The sequence below is a fragment of the Pristiophorus japonicus genome, chromosome 12, assembly GCF_044704955.1.
Source record: "Pristiophorus japonicus isolate sPriJap1 chromosome 12, sPriJap1.hap1, whole genome shotgun sequence".
NCBI lineage: Eukaryota > Metazoa > Chordata > Chondrichthyes > Pristiophoridae > Pristiophorus > Pristiophorus japonicus.
The window spans coordinates 31,201,098-31,215,882 of NC_091988.1; the positions used below are offsets into that span (position 1 = coordinate 31,201,098).

At 41.8% G+C, this 14,785-nt stretch overlaps 1 protein-coding gene across 1 annotated transcript in view; it reads right to left on the reverse strand.

Moving 5' to 3' along the window:
- Positions 1–4,224: 4,224 nt before the first annotated feature.
- Positions 4,225–14,785, reverse strand: part of LOC139276753 (V-type proton ATPase subunit S1-like) — a 46,233-nt gene continuing 35,672 nt past the window's right edge. The window contains exons 8-10 of the mRNA XM_070894763.1: positions 13,808–13,858; positions 9,847–10,090; positions 4,225–4,449 (exon numbers count right to left, since the gene is read on the reverse strand). Of these exons, the coding sequence (XP_070750864.1) occupies positions 4,225–4,449; positions 9,847–10,090; positions 13,808–13,858 (520 nt within the window). The remainder of the gene's footprint in view (positions 4,450–9,846; positions 10,091–13,807; positions 13,859–14,785) is intronic.

The window sequence follows — 14,785 nt, forward strand, 5'->3', positions numbered from 1 at the left end:
TTTGTCAAACATCATTCTGGTCTCTTCCTCCCCTGAGATAAATGTCTGGGCCATCAAAGCCGCCGTTTCCAGGGTCAAGTCTTTGGTCTCAATCAGTTTCCTGAAAACCCCAGCGTGCCCGATGCCCTCAATAAAAAAGTCTCGCAGCACCTCCACGCTGCATGCATCTGGGAACTTACATAGGCTTGCCAGTCGGCGGAGGTCTGCCACAAAGTCTGGAACGCTTTGCCCTTCTCGCCGCCGGTGCGTGTAAAACCGGTGTCTCGCATGTGCATGCTGCTTGTCGATTTAAAGTGTTCCCCGATCAACTTACTGAGCTCTTCAAAAGTCTTGTCCGCCAGGTTCTCTGGCGCTAGAAGGTCCTTCATCAGGGAGAACGTCCTGGATCCACAAACCGTCAGGAGATGAGCCCTGCGTTTGTCGGCCTAATCCTGTCCCAGCCATTCCTTAGTGACGAAACTTTGCTGTAGTCTCTCAATAAAATCGTACCAATCATCACCAACACAGTACCGCTCATCTGTGCTGCTAGTGGTCATGCTCGCGTGGTTTAAATCCCATCCTCGTCGCCAATAATATATCCTTACTCTACAGTACAAATGCACACGAGGCCCATACTAGAGAGAAGGTCACTCTGTGACCAGCAACCTTTATTCCAGCACTGAAGTGGAGAAGATGGATGGAGCTTCCCCTTTTATACCTGAAAGTCCAGGTTAGGAGTGTCTCCCACAAGTTCACCACCTAGTGGTCAGTGTTCTCACGGTGTACAACTTAAGTCAGTTTATGCATGGATTACAATGACAGTTGAATACATGACATTATCAAATAGGCTTCTATAATTCCACTAAAAATTATTATAATTTTGAATCTGATGCTTGAGAAAGTGGAAATATATTTAAAGTAAATATTAACAGTGTTCCACCCAATGTGGTAGTAAGTCATTCAAACCAGGAAGATTTGAGGATTGATTCCTAGTCTGTGCTAAGTTAGATGATCTCAGTTGGAGTAGCAGTGGAGGTGCTATTACTTGCATCTATGTGCTTGAGCTACAGAGAAAAAATAGTAAGAGTTTCTGCTTCTGATTTCTAGCCAGTGAATTGGTTAAAACATCTCACACAGCCTGAGCTGCCCAGATCCCTCTGCAGGGCTTCATTTTCTTCCAGATATGTTATACAAGGTGATTCCAATTGGGAAACCCATTGGTGTCTGTGGTGGTGCTGGGGTGGAAGTATAATTGCTTGGTACAATGCTCATGAGAGTCTAAGGGCTAGACTTTCCCTAAAGCCCCCCACCGCCGATTACTGTCCAAAAAGACCGCTAAGATTGTTCAAATAATGCTGGTGAAAAATTTCATAAAAAAGGGGAAAAAATACCACCCGGCGAGAAAATGGATCTCACACGTAGATTCTTGACGTGAAACTTGGCAAAATGGGCCGTTCTCACCAGAACGGACGGTAAGTACTTGTGGGAGGCCAGAGGATTGGGAAACTTTTAAAAGCCAGCAAAGAACGACTAAAAAAATGATAAAGAGAGGGAAGATAGATTATGAAAGTAAACTAGCACGAAATATAAAAACAGATAGTAAGAGTTTCTACAGGTCCATAAAAAGGAAAAGTGTGGCTAAAGTAAATGTTGGTCCCCTGCAGGATAAGACTGGGGAATTAATAATGGTGAATAGGGAAATGGCAGAGACGTTGAGCAAATATTTTATATCAGTCTTCATGGTAGAAGACACTAAAAACATCCCAATAGTGGATAATCAAGGGGCTATCACTAATGAAATAGTACTCGGAAAAATAATGGGACTAAAGACGGACAAGTCCCCTGGACCTGATGCCTTACATCCTAGGGGTCTTAAGAGAAGTGGCTGCAGAGATAGTGGATGCATGGGTGGTAATCTACCAAAATTCCCTGGATTCTGGGATGATCCTAGCGGATTGGAAAACCGCAAATGTAATGCCCCTATTTAAAAAAGGAGGCAGACAAAAAGCAGGAAACTATAGACCAGTTAGCCTAACATCTGTTGTTGGGAAAATGCTGGAGTCCATTATTAAGGAAGCAGTAGCAGGACATTTGGAAAAGCATAATTCGATCAAGCAGAGTCAGCATGGTTTTATGAAAGGGAAATCATGTTTGATAGATTTGCTGGAGTTCTTTGAGCATGTAATAAGCAGAGTGGATAAGGGGGAACCAGTGGATGTGGTGTACTTGGATTTCCAGAAGGCATTCGATAAGGTGCCACACAAAAGGTTACTGCACATGATAAAAGTTCATGGGGTTGAAGGTAATATATTAGCATGGATAGAGGATTGGTTAACTAACAGAAAACAGAGAGTCGGGGTATATGGGTCATTTTCTGGTTGGCAAACAGTGACTAGTGGGGTGCCGCAGGGATCAGTGCTGGGTCCTCAACTATTTACAATCTATATTAATGACTTGGATGAAGGGACCAAGTGTAATGTAGCCAAGTTTGCTGATGATACAAAGATGGGGAGAAAGCAAATTGTGAGGAGGACACAAAAAATCTGCAAAGGGATATAGATAGACAGGCTAAGTGTATGGACAAAAATTTGGTAGACAGAGTATAATGTGGGAAAATATGAGGTTATCCACTTTGGCAGAAAAAATAGAAAAGCAAATTATAATTTAAATGGAGAAAAATTGCAAAGTGCTGCAGTACAGAGGGACCTGGGTGTACTTGTGAATGAAACACAAAAAGTTAGTATGCAGGTACAGCAAGTAATCAGGAAGGCAAATGGAATGTTGGCCTTTATTGCAAGGGGGATAGAGTATAAAAGCAGGTAAGTCCTGCTACAACTGTACAGGGTATTGGTGAGGCCACATCTAGAGTAATGTATATAGTTTTGGTCACCGTATTTAAGGAAGGATATACTTGCATTGGAGGCTGTTCAGAGAAGGTTCACTTGGTTGATTCCGGAGATGAGGGGATTGACTTATGAAGATAGGTTGAGTAGGTTGGGCCTATACTCATTGGAATTCAGAAAAATGAGAGGTGATCTTATCGAAACATATAAGATAATGAGGGGGTTCGACAAGGTGAATGCAGAGAGGATATTTCCACTCATAGGGGAAACTAAAATTAGGGGACATAGTTTCAGAATAAGGAGCCGCCCATTTAAAACTGAGATGTGGAGGAATTTCTTCTCTGAGAGTTGTAAATCTATAGGATTCTCTGCCCCAGAGAGCTGTGGAAGCTGGGTCATTGAATATATCTAAGGCGGAGATTTTTGAGCGATAATGGTTACGGGGTGCGGGCAGAGAAGTGGAGCTGCATCCATGATCAGATCAGCCACGATCTTATTAAAAGGTGGAGCAGGGCCGAGGGGCCAGTTGGTCTACTCCTGCTCCTATTTCTTATGTACTCAAAATTTAGACCGAGGCAGCGGTTGGGCCTAGGGAGGGGGAAAACTCAAAAAATATTTTTTCAATGAAAAAAAAAAATTTGGAAAACATGCTCAAGACCCTTAATCGTCGTGAAAGAATTTTAAAATAATTATAAAGAAACCTTTAACTTACTTTTCTTTGCAGGGTACTTGCCTACTGCCCTGTTTCCAGCAGCATTTCGTGGGCGTTTTTTTCGATCTTACGTATGGGTCCCCATTGAGGCAAAACATTGACCGTTGCGGTTTTCTTGGCAGGTGCACATGGGTGGTCTGCTCCCCAGTGGTATTTTGAACAGGTCGGTGAAACTCTTTAAAATATGAAGAGGAAACTTTTGCCGCGTGGTTTTCTGCTGAAAAAGAGTTATACCACCGAGAAAACCGCCGAAAATGAAGAGGAAAGTCTAGCTCTAAGTGTCTACAGGAAAAAAGATTTAAAATGGCTAAAATACACTCATTTTTATATTACGCTGACTTTTTCATGACATTTAGGATACTCACTGCCATCCAGCACCCATTTCAATGGACATTCCTTACATTAGGTAACCTACATGCCAGAACTATACGAAATGGTATGCAGGATCAACATGCTGCCAGACTAATATTAAAATTAAGTTCCTGCCTATTTAAGGTACGTGCTTCTATTACCGATGGTTTAACCCACTAAAAAGGTGTCAAGACACAAACCTGCCACATTTTGGTGGGGTGGAAAGTGATTCTCCTCATCCAACTGCTGAAATATTGCCCGATTTTCAGGCAGTATAAGTGAGTATTGGAAAATGCAGGCTAAAGAATTTGAAATTCTGGGCAGCAGTCTTGGAGGTGATTACTCTGCATAATCAAGTTCTTCCATCTTAGGGATGTAGACAGTGTTTTTGGATTCATTGTACTCTTCCATCCTTTTTAAGTGGATCAGCATATGTCCTGTATAAGCAAGAACTAGCACGAGTATGAGAGAAGTTACAAGTCCCATCAAGACAGCTGGTGTAAAGAATGAGGCACAGTCACTGGCAGAGGCAAACTGTCCTGCTTTAATATTAAATCCTTGAATCTGCAGAGATACCAAAAAAGGGAAAAGATTATTTCTCTATGCTAATACACTCACTATAAAAACTTCATTCTACATTAAGCTATTATATATTACTAGCACTAATTACAGTTGATTAATAACATTTAAAACTATATGCAAAGCTTTCTCCTCAACAGAGTATAAAACATTATAGTACAATACCAGTGCACAGGAAGACCCAGTTCATCTATGTGTGTGTGCATACACACTGAATACATGTATACACATACATGCCCCCAGAGCAATAAGGCAAAAATGCTGTAAAAGACCCAGATTTGAAACATAGTTCTTTATTAGTATTTATACACAGGCGTGTGTAATACTTTAGAGACACAGATCTGTTCCCACATCATTCATGCACTTCTCACTGGGTGGGGTAAAATGGCAGCATTGCGAATACTATAAAGATGTGTGTGGCTGAACCAACTTTGAATCGGGGATCATAACTGGAATGATTCACATGATTCTCCTCTCTTTAAAGGCAGACTGAATATTTTTGTGCATCTCCCCCTCCTTTCGCCCCACCATTGGCGACTGTGCCTTCAGCCATCTAGGCCTCACCACCTCTCCATCCCCCTCTCTTTTAAGACTCTCATTAAAACACATTTCTTTGGCCCAGATATTGATCACCTCTCCTAATATCTCCACCTTTGGCTCTGCATCCATTTTTATCAGATTGTACCTCTGTGAAGTACCTTGGGACATTTTTCTGCATTAAAGGCATTATATAAATGCAAGTTATTGTTGAATATACATTCTATTAGATTGAATTTCAGGCTCTAAATCAAACAGTTGGTTTACTTCAATAAAGTAGGTAATGAACAGCAGAAAGTATCAAACAGCAGAGGACAAGCGCAGCAACATCAGCGTCCTCATCCAGGTTAACATCCACAGCATTGAAGCACTGACCACACTCGATCAGCTTCGCTGGGCAGGCCACATAGTTCATATGCCAGACACGAGACTCCCAAAGCAAGTACTCTATGCGGAGCTCCTTCACGGTAAATGAGCCAAAGGTGGGCAGCGGAAACATTACAAGGACACCCTCAAAGCCTCCCTGATAAAGTGCGACATCCCCACTGACTCCTGGGAGTCCCTGGCCAAAGACGGCCCCAAGTGGAGAAAGTGCATTTGGGAGGGCGCTGAGCACCACGATTTCAACGCCAAGAGCGCGCAGAAATCAAGTGCAGGCAGCGGAAAGAGCGTGCGGCAAACCAACTCCACCCACCCCTTCCCTCAACGACTCTCTGTCCCCATCTGTGGCTCTCGTATTGGACTGTTCAGCCACCAAAGAACTCACTTTAGGAGTGGAAGCAAGTCTTCCTCGATTCCGAAGGACTGCCTATGATATATTATCCTCTTCAATACGTAAAATAATCAAGATGTCACTTGCTTTATATATAGGCCGAAGACCGCTCAAAGTGGAGGAGAAGCATTCGGGAAGGCACCGAACACCTAGAGTCTCTTCGCCAGGAGCACGTGGAAGCCAAGCGCAAACAGCAGAAGGAGCACCCGACAATCCAAGCACCCCACCCAACTGTCCCTCCAACCACTGCCCCACCTATGACAGAGACTAGGTCCCGCATTGGACTCAGTCGTCACCTAAGAACTCATATTCGTGTGGAAGCAAGTCATCCTCGACTCCGAGGGACTGCCTAAGAAGAGAAGATATAGACTACAAAACAGAAACTCACTTCTTGCTCTGAGATACATGTTGCAGTTCTAAACTGACCCAATTCTCCAGTATACCAAATTACAACTTGCATTTATATAGGGCTCAAGTTTGTTCCCACACTTAGAATGGTGCACCTCCGTGAGCTGCGCTGACTTTTTAGAACAAAAACCGCACCTAAAAGTTACCTTGCTATTCTCCCCCCAGCTGGAATGATGAAGGTCTTCGGTGTAGCGCAGCACAAGGGGCGGGGTGTGGAGCCAGCACCCCGCGCTAAAAACAGTGCCGGGACCTCTGCACATGCGCGCTAGAGTGTGCGCGCATGTGCAGTAGGTCCTCGCCCCCGAATCTATGCAGGCTATGTGGGTGTCAATCATTTGAACGCTCCTAAATGCCAGGTTTAAAAGTACACAATGTTTTTTTTAAACCGAAAACTTCGGAGTGATTTTTGAACAAGTCTACCAAATGAGCGGGATCTGAGAATGTGTGTATAATATTTTAATATTTAGGATCATCTAGATATTTTAAGAGTAGTCTTGGCTGTGCGCCTAGCATACTTGAATATAAATGCAATTCGAAGTGGAGTTCTAACTAGTTGAAAACTAGCCAGAGGGAAGTCACAATGTCTACTTATTTGAAGAACAGGATCTCCTCTGGCTACAAGTGCAGACTTCAAAGTTTGAGTGACGGGTGCTGTAATTGCCCGAAGAACGCCGTCCCGAGCCCTGGTTGAATGGGCTCCCCGCCGCGACCTGCGGGAACAGTGCCTGCCGCATTCAGCCGGGAGTACAATAAAGAACATGAAGTCTGGAATAAATGAGTTTAAGGTAAGTTTCTGGACAGAAAATGATTGAAGGCTAAGGGGAAAAGCTGGGTTTCTGGGGTTGAGATTATTTTAAAAGGGATGGGCTTGTTCCTAAACATGTGTCTGTTCTCCCCCACCCCATGGAGTTGTGTGTTTTTGCATTAATTTCTGAAGAAGCAATTAAAATGAGCTTTCTCACAGTGGCTCAGCCATTTGGGGGTTTACAATGACAAAGCTAAAAATGTATTGTTGTGAAGACAGCTTCAAATAATTTGATAAACTATACAAAAATCACTTGAGGGTGTAAAGATCCAGTGTTACTGGATATTTTAAAATACTTTATGCAGCTTTTATCTCCACATACCTGTTACGTGTAGATTTGTGTTAGTTTACCGAGGATTCTGTAAAAGCAATCAATATGGTAAAGGAGGGGCAGTTCTGAAGCACGTCTGATTTAGCAATGCATGAAACAGTAAGCTTGTAATCCAAGACGTACGATCGGAGGAACTGGCTGAGATAGTCGGTTGTGATTTGGCATGTCAACAGTTAATTAGCAAATCTACTACGTTAAAAAATAGTTATGGTGTGGGATGGTGTAATCATTTTCACAACATTATAGTGATTGATTTATTGGTTGATTTATTGATTTATTTATCACTTATTATTGATGGCTCTTTATTAGTAAAAGTGAAGTGTTTAATGCTTGTAAACTCCCCCCCCCCCCCCATCTCTCGTTCCCTACGCCTGATTTCTAAGTGTAGGAAAGGTTTTTCTGAGAGTACAAAAATTTACACTTACTCCATTCTAAGTTAGTTTGGAGTAAGTTTTCGCTGCCTAAACTTGCAAAACAGGCGTAAGTGGCCAGACACGCCCCCTTTTGGAAAAAAAACTGTTCTAAAATTAAACTATTCTAACTCATTAGAACTGGAGCGAACTAAATGCTGAGAATTGCAATTTCTAAGATGCTCAATTCTAAACTAGTTGCTCCAAAAATAATAGGAGCAGCTCAGGCCGAAACTTGAGCCCAAGAGAGCCTTTAATATAAAAAAAACCTCCCAAAGTGCTTCACAGAGGCATAATCAACACAGAGCTCTTTTCTGGCTGGAAAGGTGAAGACTGATTGTTGAAATAAGCGCTTGAAGCCCAATATAATCCCGACACCAAGCCATTTATCAGAGGACTATGCCCAATCAATGACACTGTACCCTTCTCAAAGGTCTAGACGCAACTGTTAATCAAACCAACGACCCCATGTTGGGCCTGATTCTTTGGTCTCTGCCAAGATGGCTTGGGACTCCCTCTGCAGACACGTTTGAAGAAAAGATCCTAATACTAAGACTAAGATTCATCATCATCAATATTAAAAGAAAAATCAGTCTTTGACAATGGCAAGAAAGCGATTTAATAAGATGGCTCTAGCCATTTAAACAATTAACATTTTATTGTGCTTTTCCTGATACTTTGCACCTTATGGAGCCTACTGAAGCCAGCCTGAACCCAGAGGTCTTTGAGAAATATATTGTGTATTTTAACCCTTCACATGCTTGACACCCTAAAATTTTGTATTCAATAATTTAATATAGATACAAATATATTTTTGTCACATTCTGTTGTAAAAGGTAATTAAGAAAGTGCCAGTAAATCATATTACAACCTGTGTGTTTAATGTAGAAAAACATACCAAGTGCTTTGCAGAAGTTTAATCAAAAAATGAATGCTGAGCCAAAGAAGGAGACATTAGATGGGGTGACCAAAAGCTTGGCCAAAGAGATGGATTTTTAAGGAGGATCTTAAAGGGGGAAGAGGCAGAGGACTTTAGGGAAGGTGTTTCAGAGTGAGGGGGTCCTACGTGGATGAAAACATAGCTGCCAATGAGGGGGGGGGGGGGGGTGTGCATACAAGAGATGAGCCGATACCACAGCTACATTTTGGGACAAAAGGTCATCGACCTGAAACATTAATTCTGTTTCTCCACAGATGCTGCCTGACCTGCTGAGTATTTCCAGTATTTTCTTTTTTTATTTCAGATTTCCAGCATCTGCAGTATTTTGCTTTTGCATTTATATAGCATCTTTAAGGTAAAGCAATGTCTCAAGGTACTCCACAAAGTGGCATAAGGAAAAGAGACACTGAGTCAGAAGAGAGAGATTAGATGGGTGAGCAAAAGCTTCATCAAACAGACAGGTCTGGAGGTGTTAAGAGGTGAGGAGGTTTAGGGTATTCGAAAGAGTATGACAGAGGCAGTTGAAAGTTCAGCCATCAAAGAGATGGGGAATGCACAGAGCCAGAGGAATGGAACATTTGGGAAAAGATTTTAAGGATAGGGTGGAACAAGGCAACTGAGTAATTTATATATGATGACAGGGATTTTGAATTGAATGTGTTATCCGATAAGAAGTTACTAAAGGTCAGTGAGGAGGGGGCTGATGGGCGAATGGGGTTTCGTTCAGGAAAGTTTTGTCAAGCTGATGCTTTTGGAGGGTGAAGGATGGGAAGGCCAGCAAGGAGAGCATTAGAGTAGAGAAGTCTGGAGAGGATGAAGGCATTGAATAGGGTTTCAGCAGTGGAGAGGCTGAGATAGGGGTGGACACACTTTTCCTCATAATGAAGAAGATTTTCCTTTATTTACTTTTGAGGAAACGCCTACTGCTTTACAGTAGCAAGGTACATACCCGCCAAGCTTCAGGCTGCATTGTGGTGAACGTTTTCAGTGTCTGAATGTTCAATCCATGAAATCTTAATCATATTGAATCCAACTTTGGCCAGTGGTGGTAAAGGTGCTAGAAATGATCAGTGTTTTGGTATAACATGTATTTCCATTGCATGGCCTAAGCTTGGGGTTTTATTGATGAAATAATCACAAATTCTTCCTATTGGTTTGCTTTATTTACATGAACTATACCTGGAACTCCACAAAGGTAATATGCCAGAATCTTGTAGTGTCCTCTTTGGATCTGGGCACCAGCAGTGCTTCATCTTTCTGCAGGCTGCTGATGTACTGACAGTAGTATGAATTTGTAACTGGAGCATAGATTTCAGATGCATTGAACATTGCTTGTAATGAATTGTTTTGGAAGATCTGCACAAAGTCCAGGCTAAACCAGTTTTGAACAGAGGATCTATGGTAATTATTTGACATTTGAAACCTATAATTAGATAATAGAGACATTGAAGTTTAGGACAAAGTCACAAAACTTTTCAAATGTTAAGTCATGCATATACAATACATAATTAGCATTAATAGAATTGAGTAACCATAGTGTTGGACAAATAAGAGTTATGTTGATTTATGAACAACACCGTGTTGCTTTGGTGTAAGTTGTCACATCATAATTCAAGAATTAATACTTTAGAATGATAATACAATACACCCCTGCAAGGCAGTAAACAGATCAAGAAATTCAGGTAAGGTTCATAAATAATCATCTAAATCCTGATAACAGCCGAGAAACCAATCTGGGGCTGCTATATATACTGTTAACTTAATGGAGTGTTTTATTCTGTTTTTTTGCTGACAGTAGTGCATATTGTGCTGGTGTAAGATATGGAAGGACATCTATATGGAAGGGTTAAAATTATACTGTAGCAACCCCGCCCCAGTGGCTTAGCAAATCTATCAAGCTAGAAACTGAGCCGTACAGATTTAGAATCTCCCAGGTTTGATCCTTGGTTTGTGCTGAGTTCGGTGATCTCAGTTAGAGTGGTGGCAGAGATGCTGCAATCCAACTCGCACCCCCCCGGGTTATGAAGGGGAAAAATCACCTATGTTCCCTCTCCAGCAACCTCTGGTGGAAGGCAGAGCGTGCAGTACATCAGAAGAGGATAGGATTGAGCTCAGCAATGATTCCTGTAGCTGAGTTGCCTGCCACCGTTCACTGTCAGGCATACATATGAATGGTGGGTACTTGGGTAAGATATTGGAGGATGATTAACATTTGTGGAACTGTACTTCAACAAACAGTCTTTAGGAAAAAAAGGAAGAGGAGAAAATTGTTGAGAATGAAAAGGGTTATGATGACATTTTTGCAAGTATACTAAGAGGTAATTAAAAGTTTATAGCTGAAAATTACCATGGTATATGTTATAGAGCCTTAACCTCTCACTATTGGGGATGACTGTCTAGGATGTTTTAGTCTTTATCTTCACAGATTCTAATGTCAAGTGATTTCAAAGCTGAAATCTGATTCCTATCGGTGACTATGTGGGGCTACATATCCAGGAACACATAAGCCCACATACCACTAAAATACAGGAAGTACTCTTGTAGTCTGGCAGAGATGCACATAGAGCCAATATTCAAATGTTGCACCCCCCCCCCTCCCCCCCACCCCATTCAAACTGATAGGCTGACCAACATTATCAGAAAGCACAGATGTAGATACACCATGAAATGTCCAGGATGACACCCTCCATTATCTCCCCCAAAATTAAAAATAGTTTTCCCCATCTCCTGGTTAGGTTCTTCCATCCCACTCAGCATATTCTGACCAACTGACCAGTCCGTCATCCTAATTCTAAAGTTCTGACTAAACCATCCTTGATATGTAATCTGGATTAAGGTCATTTATAGAGCATTATTATAGTATGTTCCTCTAAATTGATTGTTAATACCTAGGATCTCGCACAGATGCATCTTTCCCTAACTCTCTTTGTATAATATATAAATATATATATCTTCTTTATATGGGCAGGGGAGTAGGACTAGCTGAAGTGCTTCCTTCTGTGCTGTAACCATTCTATGATTCTATGATATATTTGTCAAATAAAATCTATAATCTTAATGTCTTTCATTTGAAACCAATGGAATGCTAGAAAGAAGAAGAATATACTAAGTTAAATTGCTCACTATTCCAGGATCATTCTGGACTGCAAAGATAACACCCGACTACTATTCTCTACTGCTAACCGTCTTTTTAAACCCCTTTCCCCTGACTCCACCACACTCACCTCCAACAAGTGCGACGAGCTCGTGGACTTCTTTGTCTCAAATATTGAGACCATCCGATCAGTTGCCTCTGCCACTTCCCTTTCTTCCTCTAGCCCACCAGGCCAAACTTGCTCCAAGGTTCCCCACAGCCCCACCCCCAACCTTAGCCCTAAACGCGCATCTTTCTCCAGTTTCTCTCTGATCTCCCCTCTTGACCTCTCCATGCTCATCTTGTCCATGAGACCCACTTACTGCTCCCTTGACCCTATTCCCACTAAACTGCTGACCACCCAACTTCCTTTTCTGGCTCCCATGTTAGCCGACATTGTTAACGGTTCTCTCCTCAGGTACTGTCCCCCTCTCCTTCAAATGTGCCGTCATCACCCCTCTCCTCAAAAAACCAACACACCCCCACTATGTTTGCCAGCTACCGCCCCACCTCCAACCTCCCTTTCCTCTACAAAGTCTTTGAACGTGTTGTCGCCTCCCACATCCGTGCCCATCTTTCCCAGAACTTCATATTTGAATCCCTCCAAACCGGTTTCTACCCCGTCACAGTTCCAAAACGGCTCTCATCAAAGTCACAAATTACATCCTTTGTAACTGTGACAAAGGTAAACTATCCCACCTCGTCCTTCTCAACCTGTCTGCAGCCTTTGACACGGTTGACCACTCCTCCAACGCCTCTCCATCATCGTCCAACTGGGTGGGACTGTATTCGCCTGGTTCCATTCTTATCTAGCTAATTGTAGCCAGAAAATCACCTGCAATGGCTTCTCTTCCCACTCCCGCATCGTTACCTCTGGTGTCCCCAAGGATCTATCCTAGAACCCCTCATCTATATGCTGCCCCTTGGCGACATCATCAAAAAACCTGGCATTAGTTTCCACATGTACGCTGATGACACCCAGCTCTACCTCACCACCACTTCTCTCGACCCCTTACACAGTCTCTAAATTGTCTGACATCCAGTACTTGATGAGCAGAAATTTTCTCTTATTAAATATTGGGAAGACCGAAGCCAGTGTCTTTGATCCCCGCCACAAACTCCGTTCCCTAGCCACTGACTCCTTCCCCTCTCCCTAGCATCTGTCTAAGGCCGAACCAGACTGTTCACAATCTTGGTTTCATATTGGACCCTGAAATTAGCTTCCGACCACATATCCGCGGCATAACAAAACCACCCATTTCCACCTCCATAACATTGCCCATTTCCGCCCCTGCCTTAACTCACCTGCTGCTGAAACCCTCATCCATGCCTTTGCTACCTCTAGACTTGACAATTCCAATGCACTTTTGGCTGGCCTCCCACATTCTACCCTATGTAAAACTCGACAGCCCGTGTCCTAACTCACACTAAGTCCTGTTCATCCATCATCCCTGTGCTCGCTGACCTACATTGGCTCCAGGTTAAGCATCGCCTCAATTTCAAAATTTTCATCCTTGTTTACAAATCATATAAATAAAAATGATTATTAATAATAAATCCCCCTATGGCCTCGCCCCTTCCTATCTTTGTAATCTCCTTCACCCCCCCCCCCCCCCCGAGATATCTGCGCTCCTTAAATTCTGCCCTCCTGAGCATCCCTGATTATAATCGCTCAACCATTGGTGGCTGTGCCTTCAGCTGCCTAGGCCCTGAGCTCTGGAACTCCCTCCTTAAATCACTCCGCCTCTCTACCTCCTTTAAGACGCTCCTTAAAACCTACTTCTTTGACCAAGCTTTTGGTCATCTGCCATAATTGCTTCTTATGTGGCTGGGTGTCAAATTGTTGTCTTAAAACACTCTTGTGAAGTGCCTTGGGACGTTCTACTACATTAAAGGCGCTATATAAATACAAGTTGTTGTTATGCATAAGTTTGTTTAAGCTCAGAAAGAATGTTGTACTAATCCTTATAATCCTTACCTAATAGTACCTTAAGTAATAATCCTTACCTAATGACAAGCTGCTTCAGATTCCCAACATCACCATAGTTCAATGAAAGCCTAAATGTGATAAAAATAGAATTGTAAACAGAAATAAATAGCCCTGTATTTCACATTGTATATATGACTTATGTTTTAAAAAGGTAGATTCATGTAATATTGAATGAATCATTTTGCACGTAAATAATTCTTAAGTTGAATTTAGGTGCAATTCAAATTAGGGAATGACAATGATGGACAATGTAACATCTTCCATTTGTTGTCGATATCAAATAATTCGAGGTCAGGTATCTTTCTCTTTCTCTTTCCCACCCTCCCCCCAACCCTTCTCCACATCCAGTGCGCTCCAAACTTTCCAGTCTCTACACACATGGAATGGATCAACTCATGGAATGATGTTACTTCATTCTATCACATCCAGCCATTTTCTTGTTTGACTGCCTCTTGTATTGTTATTATCAACTTTCCAAGATAGCAACTCTGTCTAATTTCATTCAAACTCCTAAATAATGTGCTCACAATTTGCCATAATCAACTTCATCATTTTTCTCTTTCTTGTGTTCATTCAAGGAACTTTTCATTCTTTTTTCAAACTATTTTTCAGGAATCACTAGCTTTTGTAAAAAAAAACTATAAGCTGTTCCAAAACTCCTGTATTGGAATCAGCAGTTATCAAAACTAACACTTGGTTAGCACTCATGTTCTTTTGCCATTTCAAATAAGATGTTGCAAACTTTCCGATTAATATAAGATATTGCAACAGCAAATCAAAAAGTACTCTGTGTATAAATATAATTAAATACCATGGACAAATTTCACGACATGCATAAACAATACAATTCTGTCTGCTAAAATGTAAGAAGACAATTTGCAAATTAATCAAACTTGCCATAAAAAAACGTTGTTACTTAAATCAGTAAGACCATCTGAAATTTAAATACATATACCAATCTAAGATCAAAGGACACAATTTGAACCTTAAAGACA